Genomic DNA, 27346 nt, shown 5'->3' with positions numbered 1-27346 from the left:
GATACTGTTGAAGAATAAACTAGTAGTAACTTGTCTGGATCTGAGCATGTTGAGACACAATAGCAGAATTAGCACTGCCACACCATGTAAACACTGGCAGTGATACCTTTGTCTCTCTCTCTTTCTCTCTCTCTCTCTGCACTCGCTCACTCGGTGCCCTGCATTCCTGCAGTATGTAAGTGTTTGTGTTGTTGTTTCTGGTCGTCCTGACTGGGAAGTGAGCAGGCGTGTGGGAGAGCTTTATTCTGACTGTGACAAGGTGGAGTCACTGCTCTGATAGTTGTGCAATCTGTTTTTTAAGCACAGTCGTGCACTGTTGCAGAGCGGGGCTCTCTGGCCTTTTCAGAACAAAACATTTTCTGATACAGCACTGGAGCAGCAGCTTGATATTTGTTTGGAAACTGTAGTGTCTTTTCTGACTGTCTAAGCCGTTATGAATTTCTCACTTTAAACATACCAGAGTGATCTTGGACGGCAGACAACAGATATTGTATTTTGGCAGAAGACTGAGATTTTATGGAGGAAGAACAACTGTGAGGAACAAATGGCAAATCAGAAACCATGAAACGTATGTGCAGAATTGAGAATATACCTTTTTCTTTTTTTTTAATCAGGGCAACAACATTTCTAACTGAAAATTTCATGGCTCCATCCTGGCAACATCTGAGATGAATCTGGTACGGACTGCACCAATTCTGTCAGTTGACCTTGCAATTTCTTTATCAGCCAGAGTCTTTCAGCATTCACGCTGGATGTTTGGCTCATTAGCAGAACTTTTTGAGAAGTCATCACTTATTATGAGAGACAGTTTGATAAAGCTAGTAAAATCCAGCTGAGAAGCACTGAAAAAGCATGCATGTTGAAGCATGATTTTTGTGCTTTTTACCTTTGGTAGAAGAGCTTAGGAGAGCCAGAAAATTAAGTGACAGAACATTAGGGAAAGCACATGCTGTATAGCACCAGGAATGGGAGTTGCACCTTGAACATGTGTGATCAGGACTCTGGTTTTGGTACTAAACCTTCCACCCTACCACCAGAGCTAAAGCAGAACTGGGAGAGCATGGCCTTTTTAACTCTCTGCTGAGTAGAGCCCATTTGGTTAGTCTATTTTTAGTCTAGTTTTAGTTGACGAAAACTCAAAAACATCTTAGTCTAGTTTTGGTTTATAAAAAGTCCTCACATTTTAGTCATTACTTTTAGTCCTAGCATTTATTTTCTTGCCTAAATCTGGTACCAAATCATGGTAGTGTGTTCTCTGCACCATGCCAAACCTGGGTCCCTGCTTCCTACAGCTGAGAGGCAGAATAGCTACAGATGCATTGTTTTTGACAGATTTATCCATGGTGGAGAAATATCATGGATTTTGAATGTCCAACAAAAACTTCCTTACACTTTAGTCTAGTTTTAGTCATCCTGACTAGAACTAAACTGACTTTTTATCAGTTTTAGTCATCACAGATCTATTTTTTTAGTCTTAGTCTAGTTTTTGTCATGGGGGAAAAAAGGCTGTCAACCAACATTTTTAGTCATAGTTTTAGTCAATGAAATTAACACTGCCAAGAGGTCATAACCCCAGGGAGAGAAAGAGAGTGTGAATAAACACTAACAAGGCAGTGATGCAGTGATATAAGATGCCATTTGTAAACTTTTTACAGTCAGTCTTTCACAATCTTTACGTTTTTTGATTTCAGTTGATATTTGTATGACTGAAAAAAAGGTCACACACTTAATGATGAGGGATCACAGACTGCATGAATTGTCAAAAAAAACTAAAGCGAACCGAACGCATCAAACCCTCCTGTCTTCTTCTGACGCTCATGTGTCCAGGCTGCAATTATTGAAACAACAAAGAGGTAAATTTTCTCATAATTAAATAAATTAAAACCCTGCATCTTGCACCCGGCCTTTAATCAGTAGCCGAGTATACACTCTGAGCTTTCAAGCCTATTCTCACTTGATTTTTGAGTTGAGCAGCTGGTTTCCGGTTAGTGAGGACACAACGGTCGACCTCTAACCTTGCAAAGCAGATGGATACACCCTTTCCTTGTTTCTCACTGGCGAATCCTTCTTGCAAACCTCCCGTCTAAAAGTGACAGGACCAATCAGCGACCAGGGACAGTACTTTCAGGCGTGGCAGAGTCGTGACATAAGCAAGCAGCAACAAGAGGCCTGTGCAATTATGGCGGAAGAGATTATTGTGAATGCTGCTAAGGCGCCAATTTTTTTAGAACTTGATGACATTTCTTCATTAAAAGAACTACAAAAAAGCAGAAAAAAAATTAATCTGTTAAGTTGTTATAGCAGTTTTTGGAAGTGGACATTTTTGTCCATAATGGCTTTAAAGGGTGGTAAATTAAAGTGATGCCTGAGGGTTAATGGTGTAAAATAGTATGTGTTGGTTGTAAACCATTTGCTTTGCATGTTTGTCTGTAATGATTCTTTTAATGAATGTATGTTTGTGTGTGTATATATATATGTGTGTACATATACATATATTACTATTATTATTATTATTATGGTGTTTTTTGTCAAGGAGAATTTGCTGTGTATGTGGCCATAAGATTTGGTCAATGTTTTTCTGGGATGTGCTGAGTTCTTGTTTTTTCCTTTTTTTTGGGGGGGGGGGGGGGGGGTAAATTACAGTTTTTTTATTGGTTGAATTGTTTTCTTTTGTTTCTGTTTATACAAATACTGTGGAAAAAAAAAAAACTACTATGCAGATGCTCCTAAACTTGTCTACATATGGACAGCCCCTATGAGCATCCCAGTGCTGTAAATCTTGCCAAAAGCACGGGACTGACACCATTATATTTTTTTGTTTCATTGTCTTGTTGTCTTGTCTGTTTTGGAGAGGAGACCTGTGCAGAAAAAAATGTCCCAGGCTAAAACCTTGTGAATGCTGAAGACAGAAGTGTCGTTTTGACTTGGTTTGTAAAGTTTATCCCCGTGCTGTTGCTCCTTCCCTGTTCTTTGTAAATACTTCTGCACAAAGACAGAAGAAATGACATCAACTGATTAAATTTAAGTTGACAGATGAGTCTAAATGTTGAATTTCTGAGGTAGCTTCAACTAGAAATGTTTATTTGCGTACCCAGCTTTGTTTTTCCTTCAGCATGACAAAGTTTGCCCGGTTATTTTGCATTTTGATTTGAATGAAAAGGAAAGCCTGATCTTTGTGCCACAAGTGGGTCACTAGAGCTTTGGTTTCTGGTTGAAGCAGTGAGAAGAGTGTAAGCAGCCTCATCTTTCTTTAGATCATTCACAAATAATGATGCAGCGGGGTTAGTTTTGGAGGGACTGGCAATGCAAACAAACAACCGGCATGTCCTGAGTAGAGAAAGAGAGCGAGGGAGGAGCGATGCGAGCACTTAACCCAGAAAGGATGCCTTGTTTTTTTTTTATCGTTAACTGGGAGAGTACAGTGTTGGGGTATTCATTTGTGTGAACCAGTCAACGATTCAGCTGGCCCAGGGTGGGAGAGAGAAGAAGGATGGAGGGGGTAGAGCACTCAGCACTGATTGGCTATTAAGAGCTGGCTATGTGACATCATTGGGGGTGTTAGTGAAGCACAGTAAACAAAGAGGGAAATGCTTGAAAGGCTCTCTGTGCTGCTGGACAACATGACCGCAGCACAGCTAACACTCACTGCTATGCTGCCTGAGTTGACTCCTATGTGCTCTCTGAAATGACCTCTAACTAGAGAATTATTAAAAGAGTTTATGCAGTTTATGAATTTTGCTTTATTGTGTTTTGTTTTAGGTTTTTTGGGGGAAATAGAACAATTGAGGCCTTCAGCTTACTGAAAATGTCTGATTTATTTTTATGTAGATTTAAAATGTTACAAAAATGGATGTTTGTTATAGTAATATAGTTATTTTGACACATTACAGACCAAATTTAGCACTAGTTGAATTAAAAATCACTAAACAGAATGATTTACTTTGAAGTGAATTGATTCTGTGTTATCACAATCACATTTTCTTGAACTCTGCGATTGTGGGTTTTTTTTAATGTGTTTTCTTGCATTTTGGACCAATAAGACATTTTTTAAAGACCCTGTAAGTTAAATCCAAAATTTGTGCCGTTATACACTAGATTTGTTGGAACATGGTTGCTGCAAACATGTGAAAACACTGAGATCTATTGGGCTTAATATGGGCTGGGCAAATTTGTGAAATGGCGACGTCACTGGCCCCCAGTGGGGCATTACCCCGCCCCTCTAATGCTGTAATGATATCAAAATCACAGAGCTGTTCAACTTAGTCAAGTGGTCTGTTGTTGGGTGATTTCACTGCCTTTATTAAAAGTGAACAGCCAGCTAAATGCTGTTTAGTGCAGCGGGCAATGGATCATTTAAATCATTGGTTCCCACCCTGAGGTCCAGGACTCCCCAGGCTCCAAGGAATAATGGTTGGGAAAAACTGATATAGTGCATCATTACAGAGAGATTTGAGCCAGAAAAGTGACTTTATCTCTTCTCTGGCTGCACTCTGACCATAAGGTCACCGTAAGGTCAGCAAGCTAAGTGCTGGAGTGCTTGTCTAGTTTTTACCAGATATAGCAGGAACAAACATCTTACCTGCTGAAGGTGTGTTTTAATCCATGTTTCACTTGTCTTTAGTCCTGGATGATACAAAGAAGCAGTCTGTGGCTGTCTCTCTACAGGCAGAAACAGTTTAATCCCTCCTGTCTGTTAGCATTGCAATGCTTAGGTTTAATAAAGAATCTGTTCATAGATATGGTGTATTCCTGCCAAGTCCGTCACTATAAAAACATCCAAGCATCACTGAAGACTTTTATTTTGATGAGCAACTTCAGGAAATGGAGTGTTTTCTTTGGCAACTTAACATCGATGACATCTCATAAATGGGAGAGACTTTACATAACTTAGAACATGACATATTAGGAATACAGGGTGAGACAATAAAACAGTCTATTTAGCTCCAAACTGTGCCATGACATAAATGTGATTGTTTTTCTGACTTAGACAGCTGACCAATAGAGCAGACAGATGATTTCATCAGTCAGGTTGTCCACTTCTAAAATCTGAGAGGATTGTATTTCCAGTGAGTGGGCGCAGCTTTGTCTCATTCAACCGACACACCCACACCATCATGGAGCTGATAATTCTGCCTCATTTTTCATGATTTTGTTGCTTAATTTTATAAACTATGATTTTTTTCTTCTTTTTAACTGAAATTCGGTCTGGTGGCTCAGAAAACACTGGCCGGTCACACAGCAAGCCTAAATATAGATGTGTTATCACTTTACAGGGTCTTTAAAAGATAGTTTGTAGGATTAAAGAGTAGGGATGCACCACATGCATTAGTTTAACATCTGTATCGACCAATATCAACCCTTTTGACATTTGTCAGCCAGAGAAGAGATGTATTATTGGGACAAAAATGTGACCTGTTGGACAACCTCTGGTCTATAATCAAGTTCACACTTAAGAGGAAATCATGGAATTGTGAGGTATTACACAGAAGACAAAATGGAAACATTTGGTGCATTTAAATCAAATTGATTCCAACATGAATTGCTGTCAGGTCTACAAAATAAATAAATAAATCACACTTTGATTGTTATTGCAGTGCAACCTTTTCTAAAAACAGATTGCAAAAGTCAGAATTTTTTGGCAAAGAGACGTTTTTTATAATAAGCAAGCAATATTTTCTCATTCAGCACGTCTAATCTCTTAACTTTTCATGCACACCTTTGTAATAACTTCCAACATACCTGTGCAGTTTAGACAGTGTTGAAGAGTGTGCCTTCATCCTTCATGGATTCATTCCTTTTCTGTCAAACTGTCTTATGACATTGATGAGTCTCTTTAAGTTTTGGTACTTTATTATAATTTCAACACACACAGTGTCAAAAAATATGAAGAATTTTGACACCATATTGGACATAACATCTAACTTAAGCATTTACCCTACTTTAGGGCTGAAGGATACTGAAAAATGGTGTTGCATTGTTTGTTTCCTTTCTGGTAAATATTGCAAAATGCAGCATCCTCTTTATGCATGATGACTGCAGTTTTTACATCACTTTTTTGTCTTATTTAGGTCATTGGGTCATTTCAGACTGGAAATCAAAACCCCCTTCTTACATCACACATGATCCGGCCTTCTGACAGCAGCTCTGATGCACACACAGAGAAGGAGAGGGCAAAAGTGGGAAGAGTTTCCTGTTTCTTCACAGGATAAACTTTACTAGTAAACTTGTTGTTTAAACATCACCAACCATTACTCACAATGTCAGAGTTATGTTTAGTCTACATGATAAATCCCATGAGTGTAACTTCACTATCTGCAGCTGCCTGCTGTGACTGTCCAACACTGCAGCGTGTATGTGACCACAATATTAATGCGCACAAAGACAAGGTGCTGCTGAAAATGAAGTACTCTCTCTTAAGATCCACATTGCATAATTCACCGTCTGCTTCGAGCTTCATGCCGGTGTATCTGTGACTGTGGTAGTTTCTCTGTAGCCTCAGTGTGCATTTAAGGGACACTCAGACTCTGCATGCATACTGCTCAGTTCTCTGACTGCTGCTGGTGATATCAGAGTTTTATTAACTTTGAATAAATAATAAAAGCAAGAAAAATATGCAGTTCTGGTCTGCATCAAATAACATGATTGGCAGCATGACGTGATTCAGGTCATATGACTCATGTCTCGTGTTGTGCATGTGCACATTGCAGTTGGGATTGTAAAATGATGCTTCACTGAGCCCTACCTTACATGATCAGCATCATAAGTATAATGGTAAATGATGAGTTGCTGATTTTTCCTTCTCAGATACTCTGTAAAACTCTCAAACTACCAAGATTTCTCTCACATTTGATCATGAAAAAACATCAGTTCATCCATTAAATGACTTCTTGTGCCAAATAAAGAATTCCCTCTCTTTGTCTGCAGTTATAGAAGATCATACAGCCTTAAATTCATGCAACACAACAGATTAACATATGGGTTTCTGACGGAGATGAGCACTAGAGTTACACTTATGACGGACACATCAGCGACTTGGACTTGCATGCAAAAGACTTGAGTCTCGACTCAGTGCACGAGCCCCATATCCTGAGTCAGTCTTTGGTTTTAAATTTTCTATCATGATCTCCTGTCACCCTGTGAGTCTTTCGCCTATCGGCATATGTAATCATACGCATGAGCATGCCATGGCCAGCCTGCCACAGACAATATCAAAAATGGCAACCCCACCGATGATGATGATAATACAGTACATGCTTTGAATTCCTTAGATGTAACGATGCAGTGGTCTGAACAGACTAAATGCCAGAAACTGATCAAAGAACACTCATTACAACTAGATGAGACTTGACACTTGACTTGGACTTTCAAGAAATGACTTGTGTGCGTCTCTGGCTTCTGACTCTGCTGTACGATACCTTATTTTCCAGGGAGGTGATGTTTGGTAACAGAGGGGATGTCAGGTGGCACTGATATTCTCTGCATCAGTGCATCTCAAATAAAAAGAACGATCAAATTTACAGACATTTCTCTCACAACGTCAGCACATAGGATAAAGTCTTTTCAGGCCTGAGTGCATCACATGGTAACTTTAACTACTAAGTTTGGTCATGTTAAATAGTTTTTAAAGCCTGGCACACTCCCTGGGTTCTTTGTTGGGAAAGAGTGAATGAAAGGTTAGCGCTGTATGTGAACATTTAGAACCAAATTGATCAGAAGATTTCTCAGAGAATCAGCTGATAAAAGCCCATATTTTTTCATCAGTATTATGTCACAACTTGAGCACATTTATGTAACACCAAAGAGCTTCAGATCTGCCTTTCCTCAGCTGAAAATCCGATGCCTTCCTGCACTTTTGCTCCTCAGTTGTGTTCATTGTATCGAGAATGCACGAGTGTTTCTGTGACAACCAGGAAGAAACAGAACAAGACTTTTCCTGGGAGGGAATGAGGTAAAGGGTCAGTTCACTACTGGCTGTACTGGAACCATTGTGAACTGGACTGGAAGTTGTGTCCCAGCTGGAACATAAATCTTATGACCAGTATTGAGTCTTATGAAACCTTTTTGTCTTTGAAGACAGAAACCCGGCTCTGAGCGGTGAGTGTCTGGACTACAGTGTCATGTTAATGATCGTGCAGTTTTTAAAATAATAACTCAGACAAAAAGTTACTTCACTTTTGAGGTGGTTTAGTTTGTGTTTCTGTATATTTCAACTCCTTATCCATTAAAAAATGTGCAAAGTGCTACAATTGAATGGTGTATTTTCTTTAATGATTTATAAATGCCAAAAAATGTTTACATTTATGCTCCTCCTTCGCTGTTGTACCATTTCAGGAGTGCACACAGTGCATGGTGGGAAATTCCTCATACCCCTTGGTGGTCCTGAAAAATCTTTGTTTCAAAATCTTTGCTATGTAGCCCTTGGCCCTTAGCCCTTAGCCCTCAATCTAAAAGAGAATTGGGATGCCCCTTCACCTGACGTGAATGCGTAAAACTAAGGGGAAGGGCTAAGACGAGGGCCAAGGGGTAGAAATGGGATTGGCACTAAGTCAAGCAGAGCATCGAGAAGAGCAGGGAAGTAGACAGTCTGGTAGTATTTTTATTTTTGGGTCTCCAAAATGTCCAGAGCTCATAGTGGGCCTTCTTGAGTGTATGGGGCCCAAGCCAACCACCTATGCTTGATGGTACAGTTGTAATGCTAGCGTGCTAAGGAAAGTAGGGATGGGAAGGGTGCCTAATATGCTGCCTAGTATGAGAATGGCAACTGCACTTTTATGCATGCTTTCCTGGGCCTGATCAAGCTCACCACATACTAGGTGCCCAGGACCTGGTAGGCTGGTCCAGATGCCAGGGGCGACAAGCTGAGAGGATGGGGCATAGTGTGCTGCAGGCTTGGAGGATGGCCATCAGGAGGCCAGAGCATTACAGGACCAAGGTTGAAGCAGTTAAGTCCTGAACTGTCATATGCTTTCATACCTGACCTGGCAGTTACACATTTGCAGATATTTTGCCCTGTGCACACAGAGACGAATTCAGGAGTAAACACAAATGTTTTTTGTAGTACCGGCATTTCATCTTCACAGAAACTGCATTTTGAGAAGTCATAAACGCTACTTTACGTAACCAGGTCACAGAGTGAACAAATCTGTTAACGCTTACCATTTCGTCTCCGTGTGGACAGCCAAACGCATCTTTCTCAAAACGATTATGTCAAACATCACGTAGCCCACTTAAGCCGCACGCATGGGTCAAAATCTGATGCTTACTTTACCACAAACAACGAACAACATATGGTCATAGAGAATAGCATACACCAGATATTCTTAAATCCCCCACAGAGAACAACCAAGAAGGGCAACCAGGAGAAAGTTTTGGGGAGTTTTCTGTAATCTTCTTCTCTCTTTTGGTACATTTCCGTGGCAGCCTTACAGCACCACTTGCAGTCTTTGCATATAAACTACAGCGTTTTCAGTTATTTTCAGTGGTTCCCTGCTTACGCAGACATTTCCTGAAACGATCCTGTGATGAAATGAAACAGAAATATATCGTTTTCGTCTCCGTGTGGACAAGGCCTTAAGGCTGCTATATGATATATACTGTTGATATGTATAGCAGATCAATGTTGATGTTGTAAATATCAGCAAAAATGTTCATATCTACCAATACCAACATTTGACTTTATCTGCTGATATCTGCAGACACAGATATGCCAATGATATTGTGCAACTCTAGTTATTTTATAAAGTTTTTAAACTTTTTTTTTATACTGTTGATCATAAAAAAAATATATGAAATCATTTTAAAACACATGGTATTAAAAAAGTATTAAAATATTGAGATTTTGACATGCATTGTGTCTAAATGTAGTATTGACCCTACATCCTACATTGACAACAGAACTTCTTTTTCAAGGTCATGTCTCTTTCATTGAGCCTTTTCCTAAAGACAGAAACCTTGAAACTTAAGATTTGCTTAGACCATTTGAATAGGATGACCAAATGAGCTGAGCCACATGTAAATGTGCAGAGAGGTAGAGCCTCCCTTGGTGACCTTAGATGATTCAGGAATCCTCTTAAACACAGCTGAAGGAGCTCTGTGGATGTTTAGTCCAGCAGTTTCACTGTCATCATCATTTCCACCATCATCTAACTGTCTTCAGTTGTCCTGCTGTGTAAGTTTATCATTTACATAGTGTCAGCTTTTGAAATGTTTCTTTAAAGGTACAGTAAAATGATGAAGAAACTGTTCTTGTTTGCTACAGCTACTCAGAATGCAAGAAAATGTGATGCAGTTGGATCTAAATGGGTAATGTGAAAAGAGGGCATTTTCCTTTTCTCTGTGTCATGAGATCGACCATCTGCTCTGACTATCTGTGAGTCCTCTGGCCTTTTACCTCGTGTGTTTTTGCTTGTTGAAGGTAGTTGAATTCTCAACCTGCTCATCAGTTGCAGCAGGACTGCTGGATTTTATAGCATTACAGTCCCACATTTCAATAGCAACATGCTGCTGCTATTGAAATTCTTAACCTGTGTGAGATTCAGGATGTAACGGTTCAAAAAGGTCACGGCTCAGGGTTGGAACCTCGGTTTTTAAAAGACAGAAGTGCGATTTCATGTTTGTTCCATCTAGTGCAGGGATGGGCTAGTTTGGACCACTGTTACTTGATTTTTCCACCAACAACGGGCTGAAGTGTTATTAATTGTATTACACTCTCAATAAGACAATTTTTATGACTTACTGTTGTACAAAATTAACAAATATATACAGCTTTCAGCACAATTTATGACATGCCAACATTTCATTAAAAAAACTACTTCTTAACTGCAATGAACTCAAGGTTTTTAAAGTATATTTTTCTTTAATTTAAATATTTTTCTAGTGTTTTTATTAATGCTTTACACAGGAGTTTTAGAAAAACGATTATTACTCATATTTATAGCAGATTTTACTTATTTTGTCCCCATGTTTACATTAAAAAAAAATGTACTTGAGTGTCTGTTTGAGTCAGAAGGGGGTCCACATGTGACCCCGAATCCGCCACTTGCTCACCCCTGATCTAGTGCTATTTACAGCTATCTATGATAATTGGTACAGGCTGTGTATGTCTCAACAAAGAGAGATTCTGACATTTAAAAGTTCAAATTTAACATAGATTCTGATCATTAATGTTTGTTTTGAGCCATGAGGCTACTGCAGCAGAAAGAGCGTTTCAGGAACAGGTTTATGATCTTGATCCTGAATCAAATGGAAGCTGTATATTTGCTCTGGTCAGCACTAGTGTATCTCTTTGGCTTAGCTCTGCCCAGTTGAGTCGATTTGCCTCTTTAGGAAATGTTTCTCCTCCTGTTTGGATAAGAAGTGTAGCATGACATGGCATTCTTCACCACAGTGCTGTTCTGGTTTTGACCCTGCTGCTTTGCCTCCCACTGTATTATTTCCTAACCTCTACCCTCTGCTCTCCCTGCAGCTTCTGCCCCAGTCAGCAGCAGCGTGAGTAGACGCCGTGCCCCCTCCTCGGTGACTCCCCTCTCGTGGGAGAAACACAGCATCGCCGCCATGTCGAGCATCACCATCGACCCCGAGCTCAAGCCGGGGGAGTTTGTCATCAAGAGTCTATTTGCTGAGTTTGCTGTGCTGGCGGAGAAGAAGATCGAGATGGTGATGGCTGAACCGCTGGTGAGTCCACGGGGGGGTGAGAGCAGGCGTCAAGAAACACAGGAAATGAAATTCAATACGCAACACGTGATGTGAAGCACTCTGCTGAGATAACCCCGTCTCTTTTGCAACTAACCGCTGTGCCTTTAGCTGCTCAGGAAAAGCTGAAAGGTTTTTTAAGGAAACAGACGGGTGAGGCACATGAGCCACACGAATGATTGAAAGATTGATGGTCATTTGACTCCAGTAAGCTCCTTTGTTTAGCTTAGTTCTTCTCTTTCACATAAGGGAAGGGCTGAGGGATCTGACTTATGACTTTAATAGACTTTTTCTTCTTAGATATAAAAAGGACAATGGTAGTTGTCAGGGTGCACCTACATTGGACAGTTCATACTGTGCCCAAGCATGGTACGCCTCCTTGGCCCTGGTATGGCTGGAAGAAGTGGGCTTAAGCCCAGTATGGTTGTTTATACACATGCACAAACATGGGTAAACAACGTGTACATAACTAGGACTCAATGATTTTGAATTGCAATCATTTTGACTTGTATTACAAATTTGTATAAATTGCTGATTTGAAGAGAATGATCAATTTTATGTCATTCCCTTTTTGATTGAGGAAAAAATGAGGGAAGTAGAAAATTTTGCTAACTTTTCCAGAAAATTGACACTTAAATGTTTGTAAAATGTGTAGAGCAGTGATCATCAACTGACGGCCAGGGGGCCACATCAGGCCCTCCACATCTTCCTATCCAGCCTCCAGAACATTGTCAAATTCAAAACATGTGCAGAAAAACATATGTTGTGGTATTTTTTATCTAAGAAAATCCTAAAAGCTATTAAAACAACTAAAAAAACTATTGAAATGGGAAAAAATTTCATCAGAAATGACTTGGCTGTTCATTTCAGAAAAATCCACCTGTCAGCCATTACTAGCAAATATGATGCATGTATAAACACACATTTATTAGTCCATTCTTGAGAAAAAAAAGCCTTTTAGGGGGCAACTTTTGGTTTCAGGTGTTTTAGGAGTGCAATTTTCCTGCTTGACTTTTTCCAATTATAACTACATAGCCTGTTGGTGTCCAACCCAGTGACAGACAACATTATAGTCACAGAAATATTCAGCTAAAATATCTCAATCGCCCCCTTTTGGCTGGCTGCCATATGGGGACTGATCTCACTATTAGAGCCTGAACATTACGTACATTGAAAAGAAAATTAAATATTTGAACAAAAATATGTTAATTAGGCCATTAAAAAAGAAATTCTTTATTTGAAAGTTTGGCCCCCAAAGTGCCTGTCTAGGAAAAAGCTGGCCCTTGTACAAATTTAGTTGATGACCCCTGGTGTAGAGCAAATCTCTGCAGCAAAAATGGAATTTAACTGGTATTTTGGCACATTTCAGATCAAAGAAATAGCACTTTCTACAATATGAAATTATGGTTCACTCCTTGTGATTAAATCTAATTTCTGATTAATTGCTGAGCCTTATGCACAACTAAAAATAAATCAATTTAACTGTTCCTTTTTGCAATCATTTTAAACAACAGTGGCAAATGATTCATCTTGTTTCACTGCAGAGGACTAGTGTTTACATAAATGTGAGTATTTTACATGAGAGTAAGACTACTGGGAACTCTTTTCTTAATCCTGACCACTCCTGATGGATGTCTGACCATTGCCACCCTCTCTCCAAGCGTGCACTTTCCAATCCCACCCAAATCCTGCACAGATTCTGACAATCCATGTTAAATATTTGGAATAACTGAAAGTGTTTTCAACTAAAGTAATAGCAATATTAATGTAAATTACTACAAGGAGGAAAGTGTATAATTATGTCATTATATCAATAGAAATAACCCAGTATTTGATAAACATATTTCAGTATTTTTATTCACTGAAGATTTTTTGAAAGAAGGTTGCAGCGTTATTCCTAATTTAAATGTAATTAATTCATATTACTTCTTTTAGTCTATATATTTCTAAAATACAACAAAAAGCTCAAAATTATGAAAAATAAATTCTGTGTAAATATATAGTACATGTTTTTAATTCCTCTATGTAATGACTGTATAAACCCAACGTGAGGAAGGACTCATTGTTGGACTGTCATCAGCTGGGTTATGTTTAGAGATAACAGGGACACAGAGACCACAGCAACAGTATCAAATAACACATCTATCTATTGAGGCCCTTCGTCTCGTATCAGATGGTGTAAAACTTTTCTTCTATTTCTTGCTCCCTTCTGGCTGGACTTCTTTTGCTGCTTGCTTGTGCAACTCACATTGCAACATGTTTGTAGCTCAGCCACATATGTCTATGATGATAGTAAATCTTAAAATCTTTCTGCTGCTTTTAGAGTCCAAAGACTTCAGATAAACTGCGGAGCAGACAGTGGCTATGTTGCAAAAGTCACAGGCTGCAAATCTTTAACACAACTTTGTTTTCTCAAAAAAAAAAAAAAAAAACCTTTTAACTTTTATTCCCCTAGAGCCAGCTATTATGTTGACAGTTTGGTCGTGTCTGAGGAGAACTCACACATTACCATGAACTTTGGGGAGCTCAGGGAAGTGGTGGCAGCTCTGTATTTTTCTGAAAAATTCAAGTTGGGATGCACCATTTGTGTTATCAAGATGATACCAATACCAATGTTGTTATTCCTTCATTGGATCTGAGCTTATTACACTGCTCACTTTCTCTCATGAAAAGTCAGCAACTGGAAAACATCACAGTTTTCCAGTTGCTGACTTCTGCTTAACCTCTTAAAACCTCTTTTCAGAATTAGCAGTTAGGTATATTGATGTCTGTCACCGGGGATGGTATCAGCTAATACCAATGCTAAACCAATGCATAGGTGCCACTGTCTTGTCAGTGAAGTTGACATCAGTTTTCCAACATTGACACTGTTGAAAATTAGAAATCAAAACCATTTATTACTCTGCACTTGGTTGCACCAGCTTGTTAAAATGTATCTTTGCAGGTTATGACTTACAGTGGAGTTTATGCTTTACTTGTATTTAAAGTGTTGCAGACCTTTAGGGCCTGTAGTGTACAGCTTTGGTTTCAGCTGTTGACTAAAATGGCTGACATGGAGAATGTTTTTACACTTGAAATGCTGATGGATAAAAATTACTGGTCAACATTGTCTTTTTTATTGATAAGTAGCCCTGCCAGCTGTGGACACAGGTCCTAAATCTTACTCCTAACTCCTACAAGGTTTAAAGTCCATAAAATTTGGAAAACAAACCTGGAATCAGAGTCTAAAGGCTTTTGGAGGCGCATGCAGGTCAAATTTCAAGCTGCATGACTGACACATGTCCAAGACTGGAAGCATGAGGAGCCACCGGGAGAAGGAAAAGGCATATCTTAATATATTGATCTTTGGATTATATCAATCGAAATCATAATTTCAAAAAAGGAATTGATCTGAATTCTTTGAACCCAGTCCTAGTTATTTGGGATGTTACGTGTTCTTATTTAATTTCTGTGGTACCAAATAATGACACAACTTCACTAGTTTAAGTGAGGTTGAGTGCACCATAGCTTAGATAGAATGTGCAGCTGGTGGAACAGGCCACAGATCTACATATATGCTCCTGGCAGTGTAGTTATATGAATCTTACATTGCTCTTTTTCAGCTTTGATCATAGTCAGATATCAGTCCTGTTGTCTCTCACTTGCTGACCAACTCTGACATTGTAAATACAAAATAATTGGTGTCCCTGCTGGGTTTGTAACACGATTTTTCCCCTCTCTTTTTCAGGAGAAACCTCTGTCCCGGTCCCTCCAGAGAGGAGAAGATGCACAGTTTGACCAGGTCAGTACTGAGCTATGGGTGTGTTTCTATAATACTCTGATTTTCCCATCCTCTCCTCCCCCGTGTAAATGTGAGTGCAGTATTTGATTCCCCCAGCTCCACCCACTCACTGGCCCGTCTGTCCCTCATATTTAGCTGGTGCAGAACTCTTTACAATAGGGCTGCCTGCTGCAGAATGCTTTGTTCAGCACAACACAAAGCCAGCGAGGATCTGGTGCTATAGATCCAGCCGTCCCTTTGTGAGTGAGGGAGAGAAAATGGGTATGGAGAGGCCAAAAGTGAGAGTGTAGAATCGCTGTGTCATCCTCAGCAGTAAATCAGCATTGGGTGCTCGAGTGAATCTGCCCCATGCCATAAGGGCAGAGGGAGCAGTTGCATAACTCTCCTGCCTCGCATCCATCATCCACCTCCCTCATCCCGCTGCACTGGACCTTACACACTCTCCCACTTACACACGCATCAATAGCTTATGCATACTGACCCCCTCACCTCATGTTTTATGTATCATCTAAAACAATTCTCTATAATCATTACTTCCTAAAGTGCTGATTTATTCTTTTCTGTATTTATCCCTAACTTGAACACTGCTCCACCACCAGGCAACACTGAAATCATTGTAGATCAGTAGCAGTAGATTATGTGTAGTTTGAGGTTAAAAAGCCACAATTTTACATCATTATTGATGTTTGAGTGTTAACAGGTCAGCTAGTTAGTCTTACAGATAAACAGAGAGCCTTATGTATGTATTGTGTTGCTGTTCAATAGTTTAGCAGCTATATGCCGTCATCCAACACCAAACAACAAGTTTCAATCAATAGTGGTAATGTGTCACCCTTTAGGTGAGAAAATTTGTGATCAATACTCATTCTATGTGCTACTCAGTTATTTAACAAACACAGGCAGCATTTGACATGTTCTATTATTGTTGTATGATTTTGTTTTAGAAATAAATACTAGGGATGGGACATGACTTTTCAAATATTCAGATGGTCTTGAATTGTTGTCTCATCTTAAACACCCTGGAAAATGAAATCCAAAATTTGTGTCTTAACACAGTTGATATGCTAGAATATGATTTTGAAGCTTAATTTTATAAACTTTTTAATGTTATAAATATTTTATTTGACTGAAATCTGAACCAAGGGTTCATAACACAGTGACCTGTCATACAACAAACTTTAATATAGATTTTCACTTTACAGAGTCTTTTAATATATTCATATATTTTAGGTTAATTCTACCGGCGCCTGGTTGTAATTCAACACTGCCACTGGAGGGTGACTGTTTGCAAGCTGTCAGTAAATAACAAAAGAAGAAGAAAGCTGCACCAAGCATTAGTGCATTTGCAATTTTAAACTTCTATATTAGTGATCATTAGCTGGCAGCCTCCAAAGCTCCCCATCCAGGCCCCCAAAGATGATTAAATTCAGAAAATGTGAGGATGAAAAAAAACCTACTACACCGAATTATAGCACAGATATTGCTACTTTGTTTCAGTACCTTGCCATCCAAATGCGAACCCCCGCCACTCCAAATGAAAAGAACGAAAGACATTATGGAATATGTGTGATTTATGTGCTCTTACTTTATTTCAGCCAAGCATCGATGGCTTTAGATTGTTTCTCTGTCTGGAATAATGTCTCTGCTTTCCTTGTTCTTTCCTATCAAGGAACTAGGCTAACTATTTTGACTGACACATTTACTGAGTTGTTTGTCTCATACGCAACGCCACCCTATGAATTTTGTTTGAGCCTCTAAAAGAAGTCACAGCGGTTTGATTTTCTTGTCTTAAGTTCTGCTGGAATCTTTTAAAGATATTCCTGCCGATCATTTATGACACCTCTGCAGCTTTTATTCTCCCATCAACTTTCAGCAGCTTTTTTTCTCTCAAAAGTGTGGAATCAGGCCCCGTTTAGGCACTGGCAGTGTATAAAAATGATCAGTGTAGCCCTGGTATCAAATGATACCCAGTTCTATTTGTAGGGGACATGAACTTTACTTTTGAGGGTTTTTAAGATGCAAAAAAGGGGCATCAGATCATGTAGATGTTTAGGTACCAAAAACATTGCTGAACATTTCTTACGCTGAAACATTAACATCATACTCATGTTAGATAGACAGTGTAAGTAGATTTTGTAAAATAGCAGACTATGTTGTTGAAATCATGTGGTGTCAAAGTTATAAAGTATTGACTATTTTGAGGACGCTAATCTTTTGTTTGTCTTTTTCCCCAGTTAATAAGCTCTATGAGCTCAATAGCAGAACACTGTTTGCCCTCCTTACTGCGCACACTGTTCGACTGGTACCGGCGGCAGAGTGGCACTGAAGACGAGTCGTACGAGTACAGGCCTCGCTCCAGCACCAAGTCCAAAGGGTGAGATTGTCTTTGTCCTAGAACTCACCTGTCTTAGCCTCCCTCATGGCGTTGCATTTACTTCTTCATATTGTATCAACTTTTAAGAACTCTGTGGAAAATTGCTCTCTCTTTCTCTTGTTTTGCAGGGATGAACAGCACCGGGATAAAGATTACCTTTTGGAGCGGAGAGACTTAGCCATAGACTTCATTTTTTGTTTAGTTTCAGTGGAAGTTTTAAAACAGGTGAGTTATCCAACACTGTAATTTCATGCTTAGTTAAAAAAAAAAAAATCTGGTCTCTGGGGTATAAGTAAAACTGGTCAATTAGATTCGATCTGTTTTTGGGGGTCTCCCAGAAGGAACAAAAGTTTAAACAAAGAGCAGCTGTGTAGCTCTTTTAGACTGTATCCATCAGGTTCTGCCATGCTGACTTTATTATCGGATTACTGTAATTGAGTAGTTTTTGAGGGTACTTGTACTTTTTTAGTACATTTTGAAATCACTTTAACTTTTACTTGAGTGCAATACACCTGTACCTTTTCACTTCTGTTGACTACACAGTAGCACACAGAGAGAGAATGACTCCACATTACATCCCCAAACCGCAAAAACAGGAGTGTTGATACCTCAGGATTAAACAATTCAGAGTTGTTTTTCAACTCGCAATTTGACTCCATTCTGAGGGAAATGGTCTTCAGTGTTAGAGCGATTTGACAATGTTGATCCACCAGTGTTAGTTCCTCTCTGTAGAGTCAACTGATCTAGGATTTGCCCAGTGCTGTTTCAAATCTGGTGAAGTTTCCCATCCTGTGCTTGGGCAGAGTGTTTAGATGTGTTTTATGTGTTAAGTAGTGTTTGGATGTTGTCTGTTATACAGTGATCCTTGCTGGGGTTCTTTTGCTCATGTATTTGGTGGATTGTTGTTATATCAGATGTGACAGACCCATTTGCACCATGAGTGAAGTTATCCACTGAGTTAGAGTCCCCACCTGAGATTTTAAGTGTTCACAGGGTGTAAAGTGCATTATAATGTATTGCCTTGCAATGAGATTGACTTTCTGCTTATTTTTGCTGGAGTAGACATTATGGTGCATCCACACAAAGCATTAAAGATTACCATTTGGTATCTGAATGCCCGAAACTGATATAGCCGGCCTGATTTGCTTCTCTATAACGTTTGCACAACGAATCACCTTCTTACGATATTTACTGAATAGGTCATATTTTTGACATAGGTACGTTGCCTGCGATGTTTGATGATGGCAGCTGCACTTGCAGCCATGGCGGTGAATGTCTTAGCTTTTAATGCTGGTAAATCAGAAGCACTGGTATATAGAACACAGCCAACTTTATGTGAAAACACAGGTATAAAAAGCCTGGCTTATACTCCAGATGTAGGGTACCTGTTAGGTTTTATGGGTAGTGTGGCTACTGTATGTGTACATAGACGAGTGGCTTGACCTTATCTTGACATTTTATCCAAACATCTACCAAGTATTTAAGTGTGAGATTCTGGAGTGGTACAAGCACAATATGCTTTATGAATTTGTCAGTATACATGTGTTACTGTTTGTATGATGTTTTGTTATAATTACTTGTGACTCACTTGTTTTTGCACTTATTAAATAGATGTATGATCTCTCATTATTGAGACTGTTGATTTAATTCAAGGTGGGATAGTGTAGTTCCTACATTTATTTAAGTCTTTGTCCTTATTTTATTGCCAGCAGTCATTCAGATGTTCGACCAGAGCGTCGTTTAACCCCAATAAGGAGTTGGCTTTACTTTCCTTTTTTATTGCCTTTCTACTAATTTGCTGAGTTAAAAGATTACACTATTATTTCATAGGTTTGTTCTGTTTATCTATTTATCTTGTGTGCTAGAGAAATGAATAGCTGTGTTTTTCAGTGAAGTCTATCCCCACAGGGGACCACAGTAAATAAACACAATGGCAACAGACCAACTTTCTACTGAGAGGGTTTCTAAAGTAGACCGTCCAAATCCAGGCAACATTGTGAACTAAAAGCCAAACCCTGGAGACCAGAGCTAAGTTGTCCTTGGCTCTGCTCCTAAAGGGAGGGCCATGAATGGTAGCAAGAGAGAAAGAATGAAGGCTATCAGTGCTTGTAATAAAACCTATGATTCTGTTTGTACGTCACAGATTCCTCTTCATCCAGTGCCAGATGTTTTAGTACATGAAGTTCTGAATCTGGCATTCAAGCACTTTAAACACAAAGAGGGGTGAGTAAACATTGACACACACCAAATACTGAATGTATGTGCACTCTTTGACTTTGGTTTGGTTTTTCAGTAGTATGCCACCCATTTCTTGTTTTCAGATTGTCTGGCTTTACAGCTTTGCCAGGGGTGTCTTGATGTATATGTATAAATGTTGAATTGATTAGGAAGAGCTTAGCAAATCAAAGCAGGATCAGCTCTTTTCCCAGCTGCTTTTATCTCCAAATCTTCAGCAGAATGCATGCAGTTAAAGAAAAAAAATACTAACAAAACAATAGAGATGACATGGTGCAGTTTACTACTGGCCTGCAGCTGCACTTCTGACTACTGTTTGAGTGATATTTGAGGAAGAAACAATATGGTTTACTAAGAATGGATTGCTGCAGCAAATAGCACCATGAATTACACATATTTTGCCTCCATTATCTGCTCCGTCTCAAGGTCCTGTTCACAAAGTATATTGTGCAAATATTTAAGTGCAAAAGTGCCCATAAAGTTGTGCAGTTTGCTGTTGTTTTGTGTCCAAGACTGGAGATACACTTGCTATGAAGTACAAGTACATGGACTGAACATCTTCAAAAACCAATGTGTCAGGGACTAGAAGTGCAGAAAACGTGTGGTAGAGACAGTGTGGAGGTGTGAGGATCATCACAGCAGCAGAGACAAACTGATAAACCAAGTTCACATGACTCCACATCTTTGTGATGTGTTATTGTCCCCACACAGAGGCAAACATGTCCGTCTGACCAGCTGATAACAGATAAAGGCTGTGTCTAAAACCACACACTCACTCTTGTAAATATCCATGACAATAGCTGGGGATAGAAAACAATAGTAGAATTTAACAGAAAACTTATTTTCACCAAACATTTAAAGTCTCAGTAGATTAAAAGTTGTGACTTTGATAGACAGACAGACAGACAGATTGATTTCGGTGTTACAGCAGCTTGAAATCGACATGTAATCAGCAGAAGAAAATATAATACACATTAAATAGAAAGTAAATAAACATTCAAAACTTGACCTTAAATGACAAATTAAGTAACTAAGAGATATAAACATATTTACAAGCAGTATATAAAATAGTGTCAGATAGTTGAAAAAGAATAATAAATGTAAGAATAACACTGCGAATTTGTGATCACTGGTTTTACTGCAACAGGTATTAAAATGTAAACATGTATTGCTTGGAGATAGAGTCGAATGTGCAAAAGGTATGATTGTCGCAATAGATTAAACAGTTTTGAAAAAGAATTTATAGTGATGATTTTGACTTGTATTGCAAATCGGATATGAATTCTTGTATTGAAGGGAGTGATAATTTTTATTTTATTCTCATATTATATTAAAAAAACATAAAAAAATGAAGAAAATAGGATTTTCTGCAGACTAATTGGAAAAAAATGGCTCTTAAATGGTTGCATGATATGTAGTGCATAACATCTCTGCTGCAAAAAAAAGTTTTAGAACTAGTATTTTCAAGTTAAAGATACATTGCACCTTTTGTGATTTAAAAATTGCAGCGGGCCATGTTGCGATTTATTCTAATTTTTGATTAATTGCCAGCCCTATTTTAGATACAGCCAAAGGCTGATAAAAATAAGGTCAGTGTTACAGTTCAAAAAGTGACTGCGTAAACTAGCAACTTTAATCTGAGTATATCCTGTTTATATTTGTTTAGTTTTTCATTAAATACAAGCCGATCCGGGTATTTTGAAGAGACTGATTTCTTTCTGTTTTCATCAGCTCTTGTATCAATGACATCAATGAATGCAGTCAATTGAAAGTCACCAGATAACAAGATCACTCATTAAACTGATTCACTAGGAGTCTTATGTCTGCGTGGAGGAAAATGTTGTATAAAATAAGTGCCAACAGTTGGGACTTTTCCACCATGACTTTTGGCTGCGCCAAGCCAAACAAAGCTGTGCTGATTTACTTTTTCACTGCCAGTTTGGCCACACCAGGCCGCACTAAGCCTCGCCCAGGATGGTCCTGCTCTAGAGCAGGGCCCATCTAGGTGGCCCTGCCTCCAAGTGCCTCATCAGCGTCAAAGCAGTTGGCAGGGTACAATTTATCGGGAGGGATTTTGCCCCTTCTGCTTCTGATATCCCACCTTCTGATAAATTTTCATCCTGGGGGGATACGTTTTTATCACTGCATGATAAAACTGGTGTAAAAGCAAATCTCCTGCTGCGCTGGGCTGCTGTGCCGAGTCAGACCAGAAAGAGCCGAGCCGCTTCATGGAATGGAAAAGCCCCAAGTGTGTTCTGACCACCGGTCATCAGTCTGAGCTGATCTGATGCTACTTTTAATTATTGATGTTAGGCCTGTGCAATATATCGGTTTTATCGATAAATCTGATTTTTTTTTTGTTAGGGCGGATTAAAAAATAAAAATCTAGATTTTGTGATATTCCTCTGCGCTCCTCTTTCTCTCCCCCCTGGGGTTCCCGTAGTTTAGACCCTCCCCCTCCTTCAACACAGAGACACACAAACCACAGCACGGCTACCGCGGAAATGCTGAGTTTCGTCCCATAAGAACTGTATATTTTCGTCAGCTGTTTGGACCTGGTTCAGGTTTGCAGCTTCAGACCATGAACACACCACAGCACACTGCAATATTTGTTTAAAAGCTGACAACTAAAGGAAGCAGCATGACAAACGTGTGTCAACATCTCAAAGACATGCAGTTGAGTGGCGAAAGTGTGTCTCACTACGGAATTGACAAAAGCTCTACATCCATCAAACACATACTCAAAGCAGCCAGTAGCACTAAAATCTAGTAGTCACTTGGCAGTAAACCAGTATCAAGTAACCAGTAATAATAAGGACCGTGTTCGCTTTGCAGAGCGTATGTGTCGGTCTGTTTAGGGACTTAACACAAGTTGGGCCGCCTCAGTTTGTTTTTCGCACAGCGCTGCAATGATTCCACAAAAACAACACTTTGAAGTGTGTTTAAACTCCTGAATCGCTTAATAAATCCATGTCCAGTGTTAGAAACGAGCTGTGGTGGTAAACGACACAGAGATGTATGAAGAGATGAAGCTGTAAACAATGCACTTTGCAGAAAGTCGCCGGTACAGCTGCAGAAACTTAGTTGAACAATGATAAAAACGCTACTTCCAAAACTTCCTTCACAATTAAAGTCTGTAGCTGTTGATATTTATTAAGGGCTTTTATTGTGAAAGCCCCCAATAGGAAATAAGGTGTAGTCAATCGTCGCTTGACTCACCTCAGCATTTCAGAAGTGAAACCTAAAACTATAGAAGCAGTAACACAATATTGAACATACAGAAATAATAATAGTAAAAAACATTTTTCATGTTATGCTCAGACATGAATTCTGTATGCCATCACAGGTTTCTGCAAATAACTGCAGCCTGTCTGTGTTGATGTAAACTCTCCTTGCAGTAAAAAGGTGCATATTTGAGACCAAATTACAGCTTGTTCTTACCCAAGAGGAAAATCCAGTTGGTATTTGTTACATTTAATTAAAAAATAAAAGAAAAACATGCTTTTACTTTCATTTATATGTGTTTTTTAAATAAGGATAAGAAAAATCGTTTAAAATCGTAAATCGAATTTATTGAAAGAAAATCGGGGATTAGATTTTTTGGCCATATCGCCCAGGCCTAATTGATGTTACAGAGAGAAGGAGTTTAATCTCAGAGTTAACATCCTAGTAACTTCTTTGGGTGTCTCCGTGTTTGTAGTTTACATCCCATATCATGAACAGCCTGAGTGCTCTAGTGTGCCCTCAAGAGGTTTCCTCCAGTAACACGTCATAAAAGCATGTTTACAATTACACCAGAACATGAACATGCTTGACTGCAAGATGCAACAGCAGGTATATCTCCGGTATTATGAGTCGTCTGTATGACCCCTTTCCTGCATGGTGCGCCACACACCAGGGGGAGATCAATTCCATCGTACGGATGATTGGCTTGATGGGGAGAGGAGTCTTAACACCTGTCTGTTGTTAAGTCCAATCTAGTATGTACTAGTATGTACACAGGTCTTTTCTTTTATGTGTGCTTCATCTAGACTTACACTGACTACACACTAGACAATTCTAGGCCTGATTTTGGGCCCAATATATAAAAGTTAAGTTTTGCATTGTTCAACTTTGAGCAAATGTTTATCTACTGCAAGATTTGTCTTATGTCTTGATGCACAAAAAGCAGCTGAAATTCATGGCGGAGCAAGAAACATGTTGCAATTTGAGTTGCATAAGGAAGTCATCATAATAGTTCCGCTAATTTAGCAGAACAACTTCACACTATCTGATATGAGGGTTTAATTAATGGATATTCAACCTATGGTTATTAACGGCTGTGTAACAAATTACTTCAGCTTTTTAATGCAAAGTTTCTCTGTTGTTTTTTTCACTTATTTGTCTTAAATTTGGTGTTTTCTTACAGGTACTGTGGCCCCAACACTGGCAATGTTCATATCATTGCAGACCTTTATGCCGAGGTCATTGGTGTCCTTACACAGTCAAAGTAAGCAAACATAGCTTTACACTGACCAATCTTTTGTCACCTGTAAATCTCCTTTTGGGGAGTTTTTCTAAGTGTTTACACTCCATGTTCAGGTTTCAGGCAGTCAGAAAGAAGTTCATCACAGAGCTGAAGGAGCTCCGGCAGAAAGAGCAGAGTCCTTACGTAGTCCAGAGCATCATCAGTCTCATCATGGGCATGAAGTTCTTTCGAGTTAAAATGTACCCCGTGGAGGATTTTGAGGCTTCTTTTCAGTTCATGCAGGTAAATCACTGGCTTTAATATATACATGTTTGCCACAGTGTCCGTACAGTAAGTGTGGCAGATATGTGTGTCTGGTAAATTGCAGCAGACATCTTATTTCACTGCTGTGCCTTTGTTCAAACTCAGCAGCTCTCTGTAGCGGTGCCTCATAAAGTTCGATGAGTAACGATCGAGGGTGGGGTTTGCCAAGAAGTGTGTGTCAGAGTGTGTATGTCACAGTTGTGAATGGACTGTTTTTACTGGCCTCTTTAGAGTGCATAAAAACACACTCAGTGTTTTCTCTTAACATATCCTGATGTGTTAATGGGACAAAACATTTATATTCATCCCTCTGTTTCAGCACATTGTGGGGCTTCTGTCCACTGATGATTTAGACCTTGATATTTGAGTCTGACCTGATAAATATGATGTTGATCACTTTAGTAGTTACATCTGCTCAACTGCTTATTGACACAAATATCTGATTAGTGTATGACATGGCAGCAAAAAATTTAGGTATGTAGACTTGTTAAACACAGTCTGCTAAAGTTCAAACACAGCATCGGAGGAAGAGAAGTGATTAAAGGGAGAAGAACCATACACAGCCACAACAGCCTGGCACCTCCTCCTCATACTGGTCACCAGCCTGGTCACACACTGCTGTGGGATGGCATCACATTCCTCAACCAGCATTTGTCACAATTCAGGGTTGAGTTCAGGACTGCTGGCAGGCCATTCCATCTTCTTCGCTCCCAAATTTTGGAGGTAGTCTATGATAAACCCCTCTCTGTGGAGAAAAAAGTCCAGTTCCAGACTAGAGATATGGGATTGCCACTGATTGCAGAATCTCATCTAGACATCTCTCTGCATTGAGATTGCCTCAAATGATGACAATCCTTGTTTTCCAGTGAGGGAGATGCTGCCGCACACCATCTCACTGCCTCCTCCAAAAGATGTTACTCTACTGTTTTTATGATTGCTCTGGATGTATGTCTTGACTGCTGGAAGCAAAACAAATTGTCCTTCAAAGGGGTAATAAAGTGAACCTTGATTTTGACCTTATGTTAGTGCAGCAATTGGCATAGTGTTCTCTGCGTCTTCTCCACTGTTTAACCCTACAATTCAACTGCCAGTCCTCCACATGTTCAGGTTCCGGTGCATGTGTTGCAGACGCCAGCACAAATGGACCTGACAGTGAAGGGCAGTCGTGGCAGTCCTCCTGGCAGCCCTATGAGACCAGAGATTGTCCGCCTGCAGTCTGATCCAGATTGTCTGGACAAAGAGCTGTTGGCCATATCATCCTGCAAACCTTGACTGCAATTCTGTAGCAGACAGCCTACAGTTCCTAAGTGCTGATAGGATGAAGAAACAGTCTTCTTGGGGTGTTGTCTTCTTGGGACGCCCACTTCGCAGACTGTTTCTGGCATACCCTGTTACATGGGACTTGGCCTTTAGTTTGGAGATAGCACTAGGGCTCACTCCAAATAATCCTGCAACTTGGTGCGGAACACCACCTTGATGTTGCCTTATTGCACAGGCCCTCTACAGGTCAGTCAAAAGTGGCATGGCAATTCTTGGAGCAGACACCTCCTGACCACTGTAGCAGGATCCATGCCAATTAGGCACCTGATTGTCAGCATCACTGGGTACCAGAGGCTCAAAACAATAGTCAGTTGCAACAGCAAATAAACTGTTTGGAATTTGCAGAGAAGATTTGGAAAATTTTTCATGGGTGCCACCCACATACTCAGCTCTGCTGCTCATCCAAGTAATGCATGTTCCTTACAAATGTGGCCTCATTTAAAAGGGAAATAAACAGGCTTTCCAGGGGTATAAGATTTTTGCCAGGAAGCATTGTTACAACCAAGAAATAATCTACCAAACACTAATTTCCTTACTTTTTGTGCTAAGTTTATTTTTGTTGAGTCTTGCACTTTATAATGCAAGACAAAAATATGGTGTGAAATGCTCTTTTCAGTATTGTGATAATAATTTGAAGTTGAATTAATGAACTAATACTATAGAATCAATGTTAGCCTTAGCTATTGCTTTTTGCACCATGTTCTGCATGAACCCATAATAAATGCAGTGTTTTTTAACCACTTAATTTGCATTAAGCTTAGGTTCATCTAATTGTAAAAATGCTGCTAAATATACTGATGCTTTTGCTTGTTTGCATGAAGTAATTTTCATTTTTACTGTAAGAAATTCAGAATTTTGCTTTGTGTTTATCCCAGCTCCTATTGCAATGATGATATAATTGATGTAATAAAAGCCTATCCCCTTCCAAGACTGTATCTTCATATCAAACCGACCCCCTCCAGGCAGTCGGTGTTCATATTTTCTGTATGTTTTTCATTCTTGTGTCTCTTTGATGTCCTTTTCTCAGGAATGTGCTCAGTATTTCCTGGAAGTCAAGGATAAGGATATCAAGCATGCTCTAGCAGGCCTTTTTGTGGAGATCCTTATCCCTGTTGCAGCTGTGAGTAACATTTTACGGAATTTCTACAGTTTCACTCTTCATCAATCAATCTCA

General features: G+C 39.4%; 1 protein-coding gene across 13 annotated transcripts in view; it reads left to right on the top strand.

Moving 5' to 3' along the window:
- fryl (furry homolog, like) overlaps nt 1-27346 on the top strand; it is a 161686-nt gene that overhangs the window by 63484 nt on the left and 70856 nt on the right. For all 13 annotated transcript variants that reach the window (XM_041790918.1, XM_041790915.1, XM_041790921.1 and 10 more), the window contains 8 exons: nt 11465-11673; nt 15419-15472; nt 17707-17846; nt 17975-18071; nt 19990-20069; nt 24490-24570; nt 24663-24831; nt 27200-27292. In XM_041790918.1, coding sequence (XP_041646852.1) covers nt 11554-11673; nt 15419-15472; nt 17707-17846; nt 17975-18071; nt 19990-20069; nt 24490-24570; nt 24663-24831; nt 27200-27292 — 834 coding nt within the window. In that variant the 5' untranslated portion in view covers nt 11465-11553. The remainder of the gene's footprint in view (nt 1-11464; nt 11674-15418; nt 15473-17706; nt 17847-17974; nt 18072-19989; nt 20070-24489; nt 24571-24662; nt 24832-27199; nt 27293-27346) is intronic.

This window comes from Cheilinus undulatus, linkage group 7, assembly GCF_018320785.1.
Source record: "Cheilinus undulatus linkage group 7, ASM1832078v1, whole genome shotgun sequence".
In the NCBI taxonomy this organism is placed as follows: Eukaryota; Metazoa; Chordata; class Actinopteri; order Labriformes; family Labridae; genus Cheilinus; species Cheilinus undulatus.
Note: the sequence above shows the minus strand (reverse complement) of the source record. Positions and strands in the feature narration are given on the sequence as shown.